This window comes from Diabrotica undecimpunctata, chromosome 9 (assembly GCF_040954645.1).
Source record: "Diabrotica undecimpunctata isolate CICGRU chromosome 9, icDiaUnde3, whole genome shotgun sequence".
Lineage (NCBI taxonomy): Eukaryota > Metazoa > Arthropoda > Insecta > Coleoptera > Chrysomelidae > Diabrotica > Diabrotica undecimpunctata.
The window spans coordinates 32,954,800-32,967,137 of NC_092811.1; the positions used below are offsets into that span (position 1 = coordinate 32,954,800).

A 12,338-nucleotide genomic window follows, 5' to 3' on the forward strand; every position below is an offset into this window, starting at 1 on the left:
AACGAAAATGGAGAGCTGATGATCAACTTCTGTACGAATAATGAACTAAGAATAAACAACACATTTTTTGACCACAAAGACTAACACAAATATACATTTAATAACACCCGTGGACAAAGATCTCTGTGAAAATGCAATCTTTTACTTTCATTTAAAAGTCTTTCTGTACGTAAAGAGCGAAAAAAATAGTAATTTTCAAAGGTGAATCGTAGATGCATGTTGAAGTAAAAGGATACTTCTAGCGTCGTTAAAAGTCTCTAGTAAGAGGCTTTGAATTTGCGGTTCACCTAATTTACTATCAGAGAGAGGTCTCTGGACTTCTTGTTACTTCGTATAGATGTCGCTGTTATCGTACCTGGCTGTTATTTTGGTTATAATAACCAAATACTAGACTGCATTTCATTTTAGTTAAACTTATACAAGTGCTCCTGATGATGAGTTGAATAACTCGAAACACGTGTAGAGCAATGGTGGAGTTCCGATTGAAATGAAATGTAATCTTTTACTTTCATTTAAACGTCTTTCTCTACGTAAAGAGCGAAAAAGATAGTAATTTTCAAAGGTGAATCGTAGATGCATGTTGAAGTAAAAGGATACTTCTAGCGTCGTTAAAAGTCTCTAGTAAGAGGCTTTGAATTTGCGGTTCACCTAATTTACTATCAGAGAGAGGTCTCTGGACTTCTTGTTACTTCGTATATATATATATATATATATATATATATATATATATATATATATATACATATATATATATATATATATATATATATATATATATATATATATATATATATATATATATATATATTGGGAGCTCTAATTAGACGTTTTACAGAAACTTGACATATTTCATATCTGAAAATTTAGCATATAAGAGGCATAGTAGGTGGAGATATAAAGATGATGTGTTTTCTATTTGACCTAACGGACAAGAAGCACTAAATTAATTTCTGATATATACCAACAGCGAAAAAAAAATTACCATGGAAAAAGAAAACAACAACTCAGTTCCTTCTCTTCAGTATTAACCACAAAAGAGAACACAGGATATGTGCTTCAGTCTTTACAACGTTTCACGTCAGCCCTATTTGATGTCCGCTAGATGCAAAACTTTGTATTTACTGTATAAGTCAAACTGAGTTATTTGCAAAAAACTGATAAAGTTTGCAAAACACCTTAGACATAATAAATGGCACTTTTTTGTGATAGATAAATGCTTTATTAGGTAAAATATAATGATTTTTTTCTTAGAAAAGTTATTGGGTTTGCTAGAAAAGTAAGAAAAATTTGAAAATACCGAGTTTTGCAAGTGAACTATGTAAATACAGATTTATGCAACTAACATTTGCAAATACATGATAATAGTCAACCATTAACGATATTAGTGGTTGTTATATTAGTCTGTTTTCTAAACCTAGTGTGTTAGGAATAAGGAAGAAAGCATGTGGAAGTAAACTTTTAGTGAAGTTTATTTTTATCCAAAGTACAAAAGGTATTACAAATTATAATATGTATATATTTATATTAATTCCTAAACTCTAAGTTCCTCTGGGTCCTCATCATCAATATGATCATTTTCTGCAGCACTCTCGTTATTATTTGCTTGTACGCCAGTATCTATAATTTTATAAAATTTGAGATCCGGCTGGTCTCTCCAATTTTCACCAAAATGGATTCTAAGGAGAGTGCCTATGGACGATTTATCTCCTTTCAATGAACATCCAATCTGTTGTAACTTTGGTTTCAATAAAGAAATCTTTTTCCCTTTTCGTATTATAGACTTGCTGAACCCTATGTCAGAACGATAAAATATTTCCCCCCTTACCGTAGCCATATAATCTTTGTCCTTAGAAAATATAAATCGTTTCGTTGCATTACATTTAAAATGCCACTGGGAAGGTTTTTTAACAACAACGTCACTCGTCTTTCTCCAGTCTGATATCTGCCAGTCTTTACCAAGTCTCAGCACCTTTGAGTGTTTTCCAATTATGTCTTCATATTCTTTTCTGTTTATTACAACGTTCTTCTTTTTTATCTCCCTTTCTATCATACCGAAAATCCTATCTGGTGGCAAAAAGGAATGACCAACAACAGGAAACGTAAACTCCACTTCCTTAATGTGACCAGGTGCTTCATAAACCAACCAGTAGATTATCATAGACATCATCGTGCTATTTTTGTTCTGTCCACCACATCTATCTGCAAATAGGTGAACTTTTTCGATTTGATTTTTAAAGTTGAATTTTATGAGAGTATCATGTACAGCAGAGGCAACAGCATTTGAATCTTTTGGATGTTCAAACTCCAGCCACACATATGACGTCACATTTGCAGAAGAAAGATGGGATTTCAAATTTACAGCCACGATGGTGAAATTATAAAAATTTATTTGCTGTGAGAAATAAGCCGCCTGGTCGGGAAGCTTTGTCAAAAAAGATTTTTTTGACAATCAAAAGAAAATATTTGTATGTTATGATTTGATTCATTTTTTAACAAAGAAGAAAAGGCTTTAGCTCTTAACGTATGAACTCTCTGCTCTGTTATAACCTTTAACTTTTCTTCTTCTGAATTTTCTTTTCTCAAAATTTCCTTCGCTCTGAGACACAGAGCCAGAAGCACAGAGACAGAACAAGCATCTACTAAGGGAGTGCCGAATGATATGTTGTAGTGTTCATTAACGTATGTTCGGAAATATGATAACTTTACGGAATGATGTGGATGACGTTGACAATACATTCTGTAAAGCTTTGTAAAATTCAGATCACATGGTAAATACAATCTAGTCGATCGTCCTCTATTATAATGACTCTGCACCGTTCAAACGCCCCATAAATGTAGGGATATATAATTTTATTGGATCAAATCTACCTTTTGTTGTATCTCCCCCTCTTCTCTCTTTTGGTATTTCACCCCGGATAACAAACGTTCTTACAACACGCTCTATTCTTTCAGAACTTAAATGAGTTATTCCAAGAAATGCTGTCTTGCATACTCTTAAAAGTCCACCCTCTACTGTAGGAACAAAATATTTAATTAAAATTCCATGTAGGTTTGTACCTGATCTCTTGGGCTTTTGACCTTCACAAAATTGCAGCAAAAAATATCTTGTTTTATTTTGTCAGTTGTTGAATACAGATTATTATAGAAACGCTGAATGTCTCGCATCTTTAAATCTATACAACAATACACTTTCTTTGTATGGTTACAGGTGGGAAAACGGGTAAATCCTTAGGTTTATGCCTAAAAATATTGACAATAAGTCCCAAACCTATCTAGTTAATTGTAGACACCTCTTACCTCTTAAGTTTCATTACATTTCGTTTCCATTTTTCTGTTTGTACAGCTCGTTTTCTCCCTTTTCCTTTTTCACAAGGTCTAATATGCACATGAAGATCCATAATGTTAATTATTTGCAATAAACTTGGTGTTTTTAGTACTCAAATAACAAACAGTGAAACCGGTAATGGCGAATGATGGAATAATTGACATGTGCACATGAGACGTGTCATGTGACTCAAACAATGTAAGCGATTGGCCAATTGCAATTACACAGTTATGCAACTGGCATAGGCTGACAAATACAGAGTTTTGCGTCTGATTCAAGATTTCTAATGCCTTTTTATTAGTAAATACCTTACTTTGCTGCTGAATTTCTACATCAGCAGATAGCTATAACATGTGACAAATAACTGTCAGCTAAAACTCAATTTTTACAATTTTTGCAAATACAGAGTTTTGCATCTAGCGGACTCATTTCTCTCTATCTCTCTCTATTTCTCCCTCTCTCTATATCTCTCTCAAATCTCAAATCTATATGGTGTTAAGCTTTATGTTTTTTAGAGTAAAAGTAAACGAATATTAAAAAAAAATCTTTATTTTCTTCATTTGTACTTATAATTCTAACTTAAAAATAAAACTTAAATACACACTTTTCTATCACTCAATAAATAAAAATAAAATCAAATAAAAAATATTTTGTTTGGCAAAAATAAATCCTGCGATTAAATAATCATTCCTTATCGTGTTTCTTTATTTGGCTTTCTTCTGCAATCGCCATCAAAGTTTTAGCCGTGGTTTTTCCCGTCTGCATAACCAATGAATAGAAAACACCGTGTTTATTTTGTAAAAGTGTATGTGGGTGATCAAATTCCACTGCTTTTCCAGCATCCATGACTAAAACTTTGTCCGAATCCATAATTGTATTCAATCTGTGAGCTATGGTTAATACTGTACACTGGTCGAAATTTTTTCTTATTGTCGTCTGAATCAAACCGTCTGTGTATGGATCGACGTTGGCCGTGGCTTCGTCCAATACCAGTATTTTGTTATTTCTGATTACAGCTCGCGCTAAGCAGACTAACTGTCTTTGACCAACACTGAAATTGGAGCCACCTTCTGCCATTTTGCTGTCTAAACCGGCTGGTAAGTCGTCAACTGCACTCTTGAGTTCTACTTGTTCTAAAGCATTCCATAACACCTACAAAAAAATTTTGTTTTAAAGTAAAGGAAAGTAAAGTAAAGTAAAAAAAGTTATAAATGATTTTCAGGTTTACATAACTTGCATTGGATCAATAATATGCAATGAATATATTATTTTTATATAATTACATGTAAGGCTTTTCGCTATAAATATAGCAAAGTTTTTGTATTTAAACTGTAAATTTTCTTGTAGAAAAGAAAACTTTTACTTATGCGTAAACGACAGAAATTAAATAAAGAAATAATGTGATTCTAAAATGTTATTATATTATATTCAAATATTTCAATAAACTATTATTTTTGCTTCTTACGCCACCTGTTGACGTATTAACAGAGAATACATTGTTTACTTTTGACAGACCTGTCAAATTTTAACAAAATAATAAATATTATTCTGAAGCTATTTCTTGTGGCATTTTAAAGTAATTACTATTTAAATGGGAATAAGCCACAATTAAAGGTTAAAGTAAGTTTATTGACGTTTCAATTTCCACTTCGGAAATCGTTCTCACTAATGTTTGTATTTTGAGAACGATTTCCGAAGTGAAAATTGAAACGTCAATAAACTTTTTGTTTATTTGTTGATTTATTATTGATAGAGCCAAGTTGTAGAGCCAAAGCAGATATCATTGCCCTACAGGAAATGAGGTGGACTAGCTCAGGCATTCTGGAAAATAATAACTGCAATATTTACTACAGTGGATATCCTACCCGACACGAATTTGGTACCGGATTTATTGTAAGCAGCAAGGTCAAATATAGTGTAATTGATTTCAAAGCTGTTGATCATAGAATATGTCAAATAAGACTTAACACGTTAATTGCCACGACACCCGACATTTGGGTTTCAGATCCTATGGTCATACACGCCCCGACACCCATAGGGCAACCTTCACTACTAGCGTTAACATAAAAGCCTGTAACCCAACTGCGGTGCTTCGAAACCCATTTGTCTATATGAGTTTTTACAGATGGGCCTGGGAGGTAATACTAGTGTTTGAGCTTGGCACTTTTTATGTATTTACTATCATTAAAGATTTTTTTTTTAAATTATAAGGATTTATGAAAAAACATTTTTATTTTAATTAAATAATACAAACAGTTTTTATTAATTATACAGAATAATCGTGAACGTCAAAAAAATATGACAAACAATAAAACTTATTACAAGCATCACATGAAAATTTTGATTTTGGTCCCTCTTCTGAGCGCTTTTTTGGCCTTCTTCAGCGCTTAATTTCGCATAACATACTACACATTTTCGACGATCTTTTGAAGCAACTTCATGTAAAATATGCTTTATGTTGTCATTTTCCGGCACCTTCGCGACATCCACTTCATGCATTTGTCCCATACTTAGAGCAATGCTCTGTCTAAAATCCGTAATTGAAATTTTGGCCTTTGTCACCATTTTATATATTATAAAAGCGTTTACTACTGCTGAGCCAAGTAATATTTCAAATGGAAGTTTTCTATACCATTTGATCCCTTTACGCAAAGAGGAAAAATATGATTTCAACTGATCGGATAGATATATGAATGTTAGTGGTTGTGTCAGTATGAATAGTGCTGAGACAAAGAATATCACGTTTATCCTGCCATTTTAAAACAACTTCCACTGTATTACTTTCTGTTGCGTAAATTTCTCCTTTATTTAATTTTTGGGTCTACATCGTTTGGATTATTTTTTCTACTTTTCCTTCAAGTACCGACAAGATGCGTTTTACGCTTTTGTAGTTCATGCGCTAATGCGACACTAGTAAAGTAATTATTATCTATAGGTATATAAAATGCGTCCGTGATCTAAAAGTTGCAACATAAGTGATAAAACGGTCGAAACTGTAGCAGGTTTATCTGAATTTTTATCTTGTCCACAGTATATTTTGATATCGTATATATAGCCGTCTTTACAACAGAGTTTCTACAGTTTTATTCCGAATTTGAACCTCTTATTTTTAATATATTGTCTGAATGACAATTTTCCTCTGAAGGGTACCAGTGTTTCATCATTGAAGCTCATCAATAGAAATCTTTGCTTTTATAGGGAACCTAAAAGTAATTATGTTTTATTTCAAAAAATCCTGAAGGTTGAACTATAGTTGTAGAAAGATTGAAACGTTTTATTTAGATTTAAAAATGGTTAACTAGAACTGAACTACATACAAATATTTAATCCTTAGGCCGTAAAAACACAACAAAAAGGAAAATAAGTTAATAAGTTTTTTGGTGATATGTTTCACATAATAATTACCTTTTTAATTTTTTCTTCCTTGCTTCTAAATTCAATGCACTTTCATCAGACTCAATATCTGATGATGAATTACTGGGCAAGTAATCATCTGAAGTATTATCTATGAAGTCTAAAGTCTATTGTTTTTCGTCTGATAATAACTCATTCCATAATTTTAAAAGTCTCTCTTGCTTCTTTTAGTAACTTTTTTCCATTTTACGACACAAAACACAATACAATTTTCTATAATTTACAACCAACCTTATTACGCGCCGTAATTTCAACAAATGGATTGTAGACTAAACAAAACAACTGCAATTTTAGCACACACAGACTTATTATAACTCGAAAAAAAATGACAACCGATACTCGGGTTTCGCGGTGCTCGGTCGTCAGAGGATCTGAAACCCATAAGTAGGGTGTGTGTCATTTTCAAAATACATTTTTAGAGAACTTTTTTAACCTAGCGCTTTATAACAGCCAGTACATTATATCCGAGGTAAAAACCTAATGATTTACTAGAAAAACTAAGTTGGGCCTGGGGGTGGGATATTTTTTGCTTCATTTGGGCGATTAACGTGTTAAAGGAAAGTTCACTAATATTAGCATTATTAGCATCCATGCTCCAACGGATGAAAAAGAGGATGAAGAAAAGACATAATCTATAAGGCACTAGACCGAGAGTACGATGAGTGCCCAAAAAATGACATCAAAATAATAGCAGGAGACTTTAGTGCCACAGTCGGAAGAGAGAATATATTTTTGCCCACCATCATAAAAGAAAGCCTACACGTAGACTCTAATAATAATGGTCTTAGAATCATAAACTTTGCAATATCTAAGAACATGGTAATAGCTGAAACAAGATTTCCCCATAGAGATATACATAAAGGAAATTGGAAATCTCCTGATAATGAAACAATTAACCAAATAGATAATTATCGATGCAAGACACTGCTCTAACTTACTAGATGTTACGTCTTTAGAGGAGCAAACATAGATAATAATCTTCTTCTTCTTCTTCTTTTGGCATCATAACCCTGGATGGGTCTTTGCCTGTCTGGCTATGTCCTTCCATTCAGATCTCTCTTGTGCCCTTCTTCTCCATTGTCTTATGTTCATTGTTTTCAGGTCGTCTTCCACGTCATCCAACCATCTCGTTCTGGGCCTTCCTTTTTTCGCCTTCCTATGGGCTTCCATTGTACCATTTTCTTTGTTGTTTTTGCATCGTTTTGTCTCTGCACATGTCCCAGCCATGACAGTCTTTGACTTTTCACAAATCTTACAATGTCATAACCTTCATTTAACTCATTAACCTCGTCGTTTCTCCTGATTCTCCATGTGCCATCTTCCTCTTGTAACGGGCCATATACTTTCCTCAGTATTTTTCTCTCGAATGTCCTGAGTTGGGCTTCATCTTTTTTCGTCATTACCCAAGTTTCACATCCATAGGTTACTACGGGTCTAATCAGTGTTCTGTAGATAGTCATTTTGGTTCTTTTGTCTAATAATTTCGATGTCATCAATCTTTTATTAGCATAGTATGTACGATTCCCGCTGGAAATACGTGCATTAATTATAATAATGGATAATAATCACTATTTAGTAAAGCACGATTTAAAGAGAGAATATCCAATTTAAAAAAGAAGATCGGTAAAAGTAGAGAAACAATCGATATTAATAAACCAAAAGATCACGTCATTGCAAAGATATACAGACAGCAAATGGAAGATCAAACAAGAACAGAAAACGTAGAAGAAGAAGAAGACATTAATCAACTATGGGCAAATATACGAGATATTGTGTTACAAAAATCGGTTGAAATATTGAGCAAAACCAAATCAGAAAAAAGAAATCATTGGTTTGATCATAAGTGCGAAATGGCCACAAATTGAAAAAAACATAGCATATCAAAAAACCGTCGACGCGGGTTATACACAGAGAAAAAAAGAAGAGTATAAACGTCTTAGAAGAGAGGAAAAAGGTATCCATCGACGTAAGAAAAGGGAATACGAACAACAGAACACTCTCAATGAGATACAAAGTTTATTCGATAAAAATAAAACGAGGAAAGACTACAAATCCTTAAAAAGTAGCCGTCGAGAATTTAAACTACTATTAAAAATTTGTAAAGACACTAACGGTAAAATTCTACATGATAAATACTCAGTTCTTAACAGATGGGCACAACATTTTAGCGAACATCTTAATATAAACAATATTGAAGGAGGTTACAACAAAGGCAATCAACAAAATCCACAACGTCAACTATACAGTGAAGACCCAACAAGAGAAGAAGTCTCAAATGCCATCTTAAAACTCAAAGACAATAAAGCCCCAGGAATCGATAAAATCTGTTTGGAAATGTATAAAAAACTGTGGTGACCAACTTTTTGAAGCAATCCATAAACGAATAGTATTTATATGGTTTAATGAATTGGTATCCGAAGAGTGGCTAAACGGAATAATATGTCCGTTGAATAAAAAGGGTGATCAAATTCAAGCACATAGGCAGATTCTGCCTATATATAATATAGATACACACCATCTCTTCGTCGACTTCAAAGCAGCCTATGACAGTGTGAAAAAAACTGCATTATATAATACAATGATAGACTTTGGAATCCTATCTAAGTTAGTTAAGTTGACCCAACTAACAATGCAAAACTTAAGCTCATGCGTTATAATTGAAGAAGAAACCCTAAGTTGTTTGACATTAATAATGGTCTAAGACAGAGACATGGTGCAGTATTTTACAAGGCTTGAAAAAACCAAATATATGTTAGATTCTAAAAACCCAAAATATCCAAGGGAGAATCCAAATTAACAACCATACTTTTGAACAAGTCAAAGAATTCCCATATCTTGGATCGCTAGCAAACGCAACAAACACAAGCGACGAAATAAAAAGACGTATAACAATAGCAAACGGAACTATTTACGGATCCTAGAATCATTTAAAAAATAAAAATATAAAATGTGCAGTAAAGCTCAGTATATACAAGACCTTAATAAGACCGGTTTTGATATATGGGGCTGAAACGTGGATCTTATCTCAAAATGATAAAAGGCTTCTTGGTATTTTTGAGAGAAAAATTCTTAGAAATAGTTTTGGGGCAGTAAATGAAACGGGCTATGGCGTCCAAAATACAACTTTGAAATATATTAGTTATACACCGATCCAAATATTGTGAAATTCGTTAAAGTGCAGAGACTTAGATGGGCTGGATACATTGCTATAATGTCAGATTACGAATACATGAAGAGATTAACATTTTCAAAGATAGAGGGCACCAGAAGTAGAGAACGGCCACGAAATAGATGGATTGATGATGTGGAAAAAGATCTGCAGATTTTAAAGGTTAAAAGATGTAGGGAAGTTACCAGGAATCGACAAGAGTGGCGACTTCTTTGTGAGCAGGTACAGCAGACCATGATCCACAACGGAGTGTTAGCCACAGTGAGCCACTTATGATCCTGAAATTGTATTGCTAGAAGCCTCAGTCTTTTAGCTTCCAGTTCCGATCATTGCACATTCTAATATTACTAAATTTTCATATATACTACCTTATTCTCTATATCTCATAAGCTTGCAGTCAAACTAAAAAACAAAACAAAAAATTCATAAAGTCAAAACTTTCGAGCCACCCAGTTAGTTCCAATTTGATCCTTCTCTTTCTAATTGTTCTCCTCGTTAAAAAAATTAAACAAATTTGGAACAGACATTTTAATTAAGAAAGACTCTTTAAGGCATGTATGTGTGTGAATGGAGATATGACTCTGGATTAGTGAATATGTTCACCCAACCAAGTTTTGTTATTTGAAGTCTGTATACATAGACATTTTTACAACTAAGTCCTTATTTTTTTTTTGAAATACTTATCTTGTAAACATAATATTTGCTTACCTCATCTTTGTACTCATCGAAAGGATCCAAATTATTCCTTAATGTTCCAGAGAATAGAACAGGTTCTTGAGGAATTATGGAAATTTTAGATCTGAGCTTCTTCAAAGCCACAGATTTTGTATCGATTCCATCAATTAGTATGCTACCATCGATATGGGTTAATCGAAACACAGCTTGAATTAACGAAGACTTTCCTGCGCCTGTTCTTCCCACTATACCCACCTTCTCCGAAGGTTTAATAACAAAACTGAGATTCTTAAGCACTGGAGGATCATCGGGCGAATACTGAAGAGACATATTTTTAAATTCTATTTTTCCTTGATCTGGCCATGTAGCAGCTGGTTCAATAGTGTAATTGTCTTCTTCGTGTTTTAAATCAGCATATTCTTGAACCCTTTCCACTGATGTCATTTGGTTTTCGAGCTCAGACCATTGTCGCATGCCCCACTGGAACATTCCTGTTAAAGCTAAGATTTGAGTAAGGGCGAGACCCATATTTCCTCCAAAGGTTTCTAAAAAATATTATTTTTGATTAATTGATATATGCAAAAATTCAAAACTCTGCATTATAAATATCCTGTTATTATATTGATGAATAACTTTAATTACAGAAATAAGGAGGCGACAAACGGTGCTGAATGTAAATATTTCACTTCAAACACAAATAAAACCTTACATGAATAGAATTTCTTTAATTAATTTTTTTACATGTAAAAATTTGTGTCAATCTTAATTTTCTCTGTCATTTAGTAATAGCTTTGATACGGCTTTGATGAATTACTAGTCCAAGAGATACAGCCGAAATTTTGAACTGATCAGTAATATGACATTTTTCTATTGGAATATATTCATTGTAACTGGGTTAAGACTTTGACTTACAGGCGGACGCCCCTCGTGGTACAGGGGGTGGCTATACAGGGATGAAGTTGTCATTTTTTTCGGAAAAATTAACGATCGATAATATGGCTGAAAATTTGTCCAGAGGAAGATCTTTGTATAACTAGACGAAATCCCAAAGGGCGGACGCGAGAGTGGGTACATAAGGGGTGGCGGACAGGGGTGAAGTTGCAATTTTTTGGGACAAAATTTTACGATAAGTAATATGTCCGCCATTTTCATGGCTCATTATTTAGCCCCTAAAAACTCTAAATCCAAAAGGGCGGACAGCTGGGTTGGTACAGAGAGCCATAAAACGGTGTCAAATGTACCACTTGCCTGCGCATTTTAGGTCTCGGTAACAATTTTCAAACTCATTTTATTATGATATTTTCATACCGATTGATTTGAAAATTTGTATGCTCACTTCTGTTACTATTCTGAAAAGTGTCAAGAAGAGTTTTCCTCAAAATTTTCCAAAAAAATTTCCGTAAATGAAAATTTTCGTAATTTTTTGAGGTAAAATCTAATTTGTAGAATCCTTTTGATTTTGTATAAGTTATACCATGATTTTTTTCCAAAAATTTTCAAACGATTTTTCCGGTAGGAAAAAAAAATTTAGAAAAACTTTTCTAAAACATTTGATAAAACTCTACGTCATCGTCTGAATCTTTATAGAATATTTTGTAGTTTTAAAATGATATTATTATAATGTTTTTTTTTCAAACTAAAGTTATATTTACTTTACAAATCACATTTTTTTCTTAAATATAAATATTTTACGAATTAATTTTTAATTGAATAAATGTTCGATATTAGAATGAAAAACAAAAAAAAATATTTTCA

The 12,338-nt window shown here is 33.0% G+C and overlaps 1 protein-coding gene across 4 annotated transcripts in view; it reads right to left on the reverse strand.

Moving 5' to 3' along the window:
- Window positions 1–3,876: 3,876 nt before the first annotated feature.
- Window positions 3,877–12,338, reverse strand: part of LOC140449787 (probable multidrug resistance-associated protein lethal(2)03659) — a 74,857-nt gene continuing 66,395 nt past the window's right edge. For all 4 annotated transcript variants that reach the window (XM_072543134.1, XM_072543133.1, XM_072543135.1 and 1 more), the window contains 2 exons: window positions 10,617–11,128; window positions 3,877–4,477 (listed from right to left, as the gene is read on the reverse strand). In XM_072543134.1, coding sequence (XP_072399235.1) covers window positions 4,010–4,477; window positions 10,617–11,128 — 980 coding nt within the window. In that variant the 3' untranslated portion in view covers window positions 3,877–4,009. The remainder of the gene's footprint in view (window positions 4,478–10,616; window positions 11,129–12,338) is intronic.